The sequence below is a fragment of the Vigna radiata genome, unplaced genomic scaffold, assembly GCF_000741045.1.
Source record: "Vigna radiata var. radiata cultivar VC1973A unplaced genomic scaffold, Vradiata_ver6 scaffold_51, whole genome shotgun sequence".
Classification (NCBI taxonomy): Eukaryota; Viridiplantae; Streptophyta; class Magnoliopsida; order Fabales; family Fabaceae; genus Vigna; species Vigna radiata.
Window position 1 is genome coordinate 2,078,893 of NW_014542732.1, and position 7,237 is coordinate 2,086,129.

Here is a 7,237-nt window from a genome sequence, read left to right on the forward strand (position 1 = left end):
AATTCCTTGCTGCTTCTTGTAATGAATGCGGAAATGCCCTTAAAAACATGTGATCATCGGGGACATGAGGAGGTTTCTTTGAAGAGCAAATGGTGTAGAACTCCTCCAAATGTCTGTGAGGGCATTCACCTGTAAAACCATGAAACTTAGGCAACAAATGTGTTAGTCCAGAGGTGAGAATGAAATGAGCATCATCCTCATGAAGTGAAATTGGCTCCGAAAGAGCACTCTCATGAGTGTGAGGATGAGTCATATTGTTCTCAGCACAGAAATCAGTAGAGTATACATCACAATCATCAGAGTAACATCCAGAAGGAGAATCATAATCATAGGCACTGACAGAATAAGCATTATTCACAGAATCAAAATAGGTAGACACTTGAATTCACCCCTCAGTGGTGGTGTTTGAGCGTTTGGCAGAGAGTTCTCTGAGAGTACACCGCTCAACGGTGGTTTGACTGCTCGGTGGTGGCTGCAACTCTTCTTTTCTTCACTTTTCTACCTTCTCTTAAGTCCAACTCTTATCTTCTTCAACTTCCTTCATTCAATTCTTTATAAATCATGTCAAATCATGGGAAAACCAAGCAAAGAACCAAGAAAACCAACTTTAACTCTTTCATTCTCTAACTTAAACAAATTGCATGATTTCAAGCTAATTCTAGGTCATAAAGGGTGTGTTCAATGTCAAATTTAAGTAAGAAAATAACGGTTTTTGAACCGTTATCACCGACTTTGCTCGACCTTCAGCTCGGACTGACTTGACAAAGACCCACTCGGTCAAACCTTTAGCTAGGGCTAACTCAATTATAGCTTTGGCCTAAGCCCACTTAAACTGACCTTCGGCTTGAGCCCACTCGACTTAGACCCACTCAACTCGATCTTTAACCCCTACAACTTATCTCGACCTTCAATTTAGGCTTGTTCATTGCGACCTTCAAATCAAGCCCATCAACCCAACTTTTAGCCTAAGCTCGTTTCACCGGACCTTCGGCTTAGCCCATTCGCCTGACCTTCAGCCTATAACCGTTTTTCTTAACATTCGGCCTAGGCCCGCTCTGCTTGACCTTCAATTTAGGCAGTCTTGGTCAAGACCAACTTGGCTCGACCATCGACCCGTGGCTGACTCAACTCGACCATTACCTTAGGCTAACTTAGCCTGACCATCGACTTGAGCCATTTTGGTTCCATCTTTAGTTGAGATTGACTCTAGTTGACTTTCAACCTGGACTATCTCAACTTGATCCTAAACTTAGGCCAACAAAACTTGACCATTTGTCCATATCAACTTAGCTCTAGAATCGAAGTCGTCTTAGCTTTATCTTTGATATATGTATGTATCACTTCTATAATATGTCAAGTTTAATTTTATTTAGCATGACATTATTCAAATCTTCTCAATCATCTTTTCATATATTTTCATATTTTATAATTAATCAAAATCTTGAGTCAATTTATCTCATTTTTAACAAAATAATTCTTATAAAATTATTTATTTTTAATTTATTTTTCATTCATATTATCTGTGCCATTATATAAAAGGTACGCACTTTTTAATATTTATTATTGGTGTCATTTTTAATCAAACAGTTTTGTCTTTTACTAAATTAAAATAATTATTGCAAATATTTTTCTACATAATTCTCTTAAAACTATTCTTACAAAGTTATTTAAATTTTACGTTTTTTCTCAAATTATATTATTTTAATGTAATAAAAATATAAACGCAGAACGCGTGTAATATATTTGATAATTTTAATACATAGTAAAATCGAGAATATTTTTTTGAAAACTATAATAGAAAATATTAAAATTATTTAAATTTTAATAAACTAACGGCCAAAGTATTTTGGCTTGTATTAATATTTTTTTTATATAAAATAAAAGGCGGATCTATAAAATTTGAAAATCCAAAGTTGAGTTGGAACGGAAGTGGAAAACCACTCACTCTCAACACCAAGAAAAAAGAACCTGCTACTGCTCTCACCTCACCGGTTACTATCAATGGACCCTTCTTCTTCTTGTTCTTCTTCTTTTCTTCTCCGTTTGCCAAATGTCGCCGACCTCACGCCCCAACACTCAGCGTTTCTTGATCAACACTTCCAAACCAAACGCGACCTATCTCACGAATCTTCCAACCTTTTCCTCTCCTCCTCGCTCTCGCAGCAATGCTCCGAGCTAGAGTCGATGTTCCTCCTCCACGCTTCGAAACGTACCGTTTCGTGGATCTCTCGCTCCTTCCGCGCCAAGTCCTCGCTCCAGCAACTCTCTCTCGCTCTTCGCAATCTCTCCCTTCACACTTCTCCGCGTATGGAGAAATATAAATGGTTCTTTTATATATGTATGTTTATTTTAGTGCTTTTGTTGAATGCTTTTCGATTCTCGTTTTCGTGTTTAGATGGATTTGGTTCGAAGAGGTTTCGGCGGGTTTTGACAGAGGAGATTCCTCGATTAGCCTACGAAATGAACAGAATCGAGTCTCTTCGGTGTTATCTTGGTGAGTTTATTTTGAATCGCTGAGTTTATCTGTGTTTCACTTTTCTATTGAACTTTTTGGTGTCTTCAACTTGTGTCATTGTGGATCATAAGAATGCTATGATGTTTTCCCTCCCATTTTCTCTGTGGCTGTTTCCGGGGTTTCCATTTTAGTCTTCAACTTGTGTCATTGTTGCCGTGCTTTCATGGAGTCTTTATGATAGTCTATATTTATGCTTTTTTTCAATTATTATTATTATTACTGCTTTCTTAGTTGTTTTTCTGGCGGTAATGTTGCATGCAATTGCAACCAAATGTTAAAGTAGTTGGTTGATTGATCTATCGTCATTTTAGTCGGATTTTTTTGTTGTCAGGAATGAGTTTGTGTTTTCATTGAACATGGTGGACCTGTCTATGTTCGACGGTGTGCATTACTTTGATAAAATTGTAAATAAATGTCTTGAATTTTACATTTTGTCCTTCTAATTGTATATTTTTGAACCCACTGTCTCCTATTTTCAATTATAAGGTATCTGATTTATTTGATTAAATATTTTGAATTTCTTTTTTATTTTAACTGTCATGTATTTATTTTCGTATGCGTATTGACTTCTACTTAAACAAATTGCTCCCACTGACTCAGGTCTTGGATTCGCCACAAAACTATTTGATGAACTGAAGATATATATATATATATATATATATATATATATATATATATATATATATATATATATATATATATATATATATATATATAGTGATATGCACTTTAGATTAATGTATTGTATTGCATATTTGCATTGTGTCTTCTGCGCTGAGTTATGTTTGGTGAATGGTGATAGTATTGTGCTCTGTAAAAGGTGGAATTCATTGTGAGTGCTATTATTTGTTTCAGTCAAATGGTTGGTGCCTCTGATTTTTTGTATATCTTGACCTAGCTAGCTGTAAAGTTTACATTACTTATTGTCTCAGAGACTGCTGTACAGTTGGAAGCTCTAGTTGGGGATCTTGAAGATGCTTCTCTCTTTGTCATGTCTTGCCACACAGGGAATATGTTTAAATCGGAGCTCTTGAATTCACCAATCTCTGAAGTAACTGTCGTTCCCTCATTTCGTTAGTTTATGTACTTAGTTGGAATGTTAATAACTGATCATGGATTGTTATGCATGAATGTATTGTGTGCTGTAGGATGCTGGAAGAAAACATGACAAGTTGCTTCAGGCCATAAAAGCCATGAATGATATTGAAGAAGTATTGATTGGTGTTGAGAAATTCCATCCTCAGTGGTATTGTCTTCTGAAGTCTGTTGACACCAGAGTAGATAGGATCTTATCTGCTCTCCGGCCACAAATTTTTGCAGATCACCGGGCTCTTCTAGTCTCTCTTGGTTGGCCACCAAAACTATTTCTGTCGAACAGTGGAAACGATCGTATCACAGACCTTCCTAATCCATTGGTTCTTATGCAAGAAGATAAAAGAAGAAATTACTCTCGAAGTTTTATTGCTCTTTGTGCTTTGCAGCATCTGCAAAAGAGAAGGGAAGAAAGACAGCTTAATAATAATAATCTTATAGAAATAGACACTCAGTATAAACAGCTGTGGGCCATTGATGAATTAGTATCACCTATTGCATCAAGGATGGAATACCATTTCACCAAATGGTCTGAGCAGCCAGAATATATGTTTGCTTTGGCATATAAAGTTACCAGAGATTTTATTGCTGGAATAGATGGTGTCTTGCAGCCACTTATTGACAAGGCCAGGCTTGTCAGTTGCAGTGCAAAGGAGGCGTGGGTCTCTGCAGTGGTCCAAATGCTTTCTGGCTTTCTGGAAAAAAACGTTTTTTCTTTGCTCGCTGAAAGATATAAAGTAAAGCATTTGAAGTCTAATGTATCATCTTCATGGCTTCACCTTGTGGATCTTACCATTGCATTTGACAAAAAGATGCAATTTCTTCTCAATCTGGAGACTTGTTTTTTGGCAGTGTCTGAAAGTTTTGAAGGGCAGTCCAGAGGTGTATCAGTTCTATCAATATTTTGTAATAGGCCTGATTGGCTGAAGATCTGGGCAAAAATAGAGTTCAAAAATGCCTGGAAGAAACTTAATACTGAACTGAAAGAAGAGAAGTCGTGGGTGATTTCTAGAATTTGTAAACCTGGGATTGATAATAATCAGGAGTATCTGCTATTGGCTGTTGAAGATTACAAAGCTCCACCTATCGCAGAGTTTTTTCTTAAAATTATCTGCGATATAATTGAACGCTGCAAAACTATGCCATCCATTTTATCACGTGCGCAATTTATTAGATTTACTGCAGGAAGATTGCTTTGGTACTTCTTTAAGCTTTTACTTTTTCAGTTCAAGGCAAAGGAATTACGTCTGGATAATTCTGATAATGTTGCTATAGTTATGATGTGTGGGCTAATAAATGCTGCCAGATATATTTGGATTAAATTACATGAATGGAGTGATACTATCGAGTTTTTGGAGATGAAAATTGCTGAAAATGATGCTGGCAAGCCCATCCAAGATAATACAATGGATAATGGCTGCTTTTTTAACGAAGAAATAAGAAGCTTGTCTGAAATGGAAACAAACTGGCTTATGGAAATTATTGCAGTTGTTCTTCGACAGTTTGAAATGCTTTCCTGGGAATATGTTCAAAACGATGATAGCTTTAAGGACAACCGAGATATTACAAATCTTAGAGAGGACGTTGATTTAGTTGTTTCCGATGATTTTGTTGAAGCTTTGTACGCTTTAAAAAGCTGGCTTCAAACTGTGAAGATAAATCTCAATAGAAAGGATTTTTTGGATTTGTGGAGAAGCATTGCTGAGGGGCTAGATCATTACATCTCAGGCAGCATTGTCAGAAATGAGGTTTGGTTCTTTAAGGTGGGAGCCAATCAATTTGAAGCTGATATACAAGCACTGATATTTATTTTTCAGCCTTACTGTGTCCGCCCACAAGCATTTTTTCCTTGTATTGGTGAGATTCTTAAGCTTTTGAAACTGAAAAAGGAAGAGGTAAAGCTAATGCAGACACTTTTGTCCAACAATGAAAATGGATTTGAGTGTTTGCATCTTTATGGAATTTCTAATCTATCAGTTAATCAAGTTCTTCAAGTTCTTAGATGCAAAATTTGGGTTGGTTGAATTATGCAATAAAGTGGTATTAACACTTGACCAAGGAAACAAAGCTTTACGCGTGGTCTACGTAAATTAGAGAAAAATTATACTGCAAACGTTCCTTGTGTAATTGGATAAGCACATGGGATATTGAAGCCGATATTTTTCTTGTTAAGAATGGATTTGGGTATGAGAAGACGTTGTGCATTATGATGTAGAAGCCTAATTGTTATTCTGGAGTGAGCTCCCCTCTCCCCTACGCCATCTCTTACCAGGAGCAATGAGATCTCCCCACAGTATCTAAAGTTATAGACAACCTTTTAGAAATCATATATCTGAACCCATCAAGGAAACAGTCTTTGAAATCACTGAATGTGCTGACTATGGACTTCTTGACAAAGCAAGTGTTTGACAGCATGCTGTACTGGCTAAAATGTGAACCAAACAAACTGAAATCAATTACCCACAGCAAAATCTCAGCTATCTGAATGTCGGTGACCATATTTCTCTGTTTTCAATTTTTTTATGCATTTTTAAATATTTATTTTGTTTTAATTTTGGAAATTGTAGATAGGATGGATTCAGCAGAAATTTCGAAAGATGCTGAACAAAACATCCTCCTGACCAAGAAAATGAAGTGTGAAATATGTTGGTGAGTAAGGAGGTTGTCCAGTTTGAGACATTGTTTCAAAATTCAAACCATTTGAAAACCAACTCTCTGAGTAACAAGTCATTTTTGAAGATGACTATATAAAGAGAACTCATTGTAGAGAAGAACAACAATTCTTTGAATCTTTACCCTATTGCTCTTCCTCTAAGCTCACATCATCTAAACCTTTCATTGAAAGAGAAAAAGTCTTTTTAAGTTTTCAGATTTCATTGTATTGAACTTTTCCTCTCTTTGAGAGTTATTGGAATTTGTACTTGTATTCAAAACACCTTGATTATGTTGATAAATTCAAGAGTGAATTAAAATGCTTGTTTGTTTAGCTTAGTTGAGTAAAACGATCTAGTTAGGTAGACTAGTTTGAAACTAGGGGTGGGTAAACTCATTAATTAAGTTTGGATTGTCGTAAACCAGGAGTGGTTGATAATACTTGTTGTAAACTAGGAGTAGTTGATACTCGTAATCTTTGTTAAAGATTAGTGGAACCCTTTAAAAAGTCTTAGGGAGAACTAGACGAAGCTCAGGTTAAAGTGAACCAGTACAAAAATCGTGTGTTATTGTTTTACTTCTATAAAATATTTTCCTAAACGCTATCTTAAACATATAAGAGTCTAACAACTATTGTGGACCATTTAACCCCTTGTAATAGTCATTAAATGTTGGCTTGCGAATCAAGTTTTAAAACACTATTCAATCCCCCTTTTCTACTATTTTCCTATGCTTTAGTTTTATTTCCTGAGTTGGACTCCCATGTACCAAAACAAAGATGATTGCAGACTCTGAATGGATAGTTGGTATGGTTAGGATGGACGGTTTGATTGGATGGCTGGGATGGCCACGCTGGGCTATCTAACTGGGGTGGCCTAAATGGTCGGGATGGACAACCTAGACGAGTTGGTCGAGCTGGTTGGCATAGACGAGTTGATGGGATGGATGGGATGAACGGGTTGATGAGATGGTTGGAAT

The 7,237-nt window shown here is 36.4% G+C and overlaps 1 protein-coding gene across 3 annotated transcripts; it reads left to right on the forward strand.

Moving 5' to 3' along the window:
- The first annotated feature begins 1,924 nt into the window (after positions 1 to 1,924).
- LOC106780652 (RINT1-like protein MAG2L) lies at positions 1,925 to 6,562 on the forward strand. Of its 3 annotated transcripts, XR_001377292.2 has the most exons (5): positions 1,925 to 2,305; positions 2,396 to 2,494; positions 3,448 to 3,566; positions 3,664 to 6,094; positions 6,175 to 6,562. XR_001377292.2 is itself a non-coding variant. In XM_014668953.2 (4 exons), the coding sequence occupies exons 1-4, from the start codon at positions 2,002 to 2,004 to the stop codon at positions 5,629 to 5,631; spliced, it is 2,490 nt and encodes an 829-aa protein (XP_014524439.1). In that variant the 5' UTR covers positions 1,925 to 2,001; the 3' UTR covers positions 5,632 to 6,562. The 3 variants fall into 3 exon arrangements, 2 of the variants coding, with proteins under 2 accessions (XP_014524439.1, XP_022632802.1); XM_014668953.2 differs by having other exon boundaries at positions 3,664 to 6,562; XM_022777081.1 differs by lacking the exon at positions 1,925 to 2,305 and having other exon boundaries at positions 2,402 to 2,494; positions 3,462 to 3,566; positions 3,664 to 6,562.
- The last annotated feature ends 675 nt before the right edge of the window (positions 6,563 to 7,237 follow it).

Coding starts and splice junctions, on each gene's coding strand:
- LOC106780652 (XM_014668953.2), top strand. CDS start 2,002: ATGGACCCTTCTTCTTCTTGTTCTTCTTCTTTTCTTCTCCGTTTGCCA. Junction 2,306..2,395: donor CTCCCTTCACACTTCTCCGC/GTATGGAGAAAT, acceptor TTTCGTGTTTAG/ATGGATTTGGTTCGAAGAGG. Junction 3,567..3,663: donor TGAATTCACCAATCTCTGAA/GTAACTGTCGTT, acceptor TGTGTGCTGTAG/GATGCTGGAAGAAAACATGA.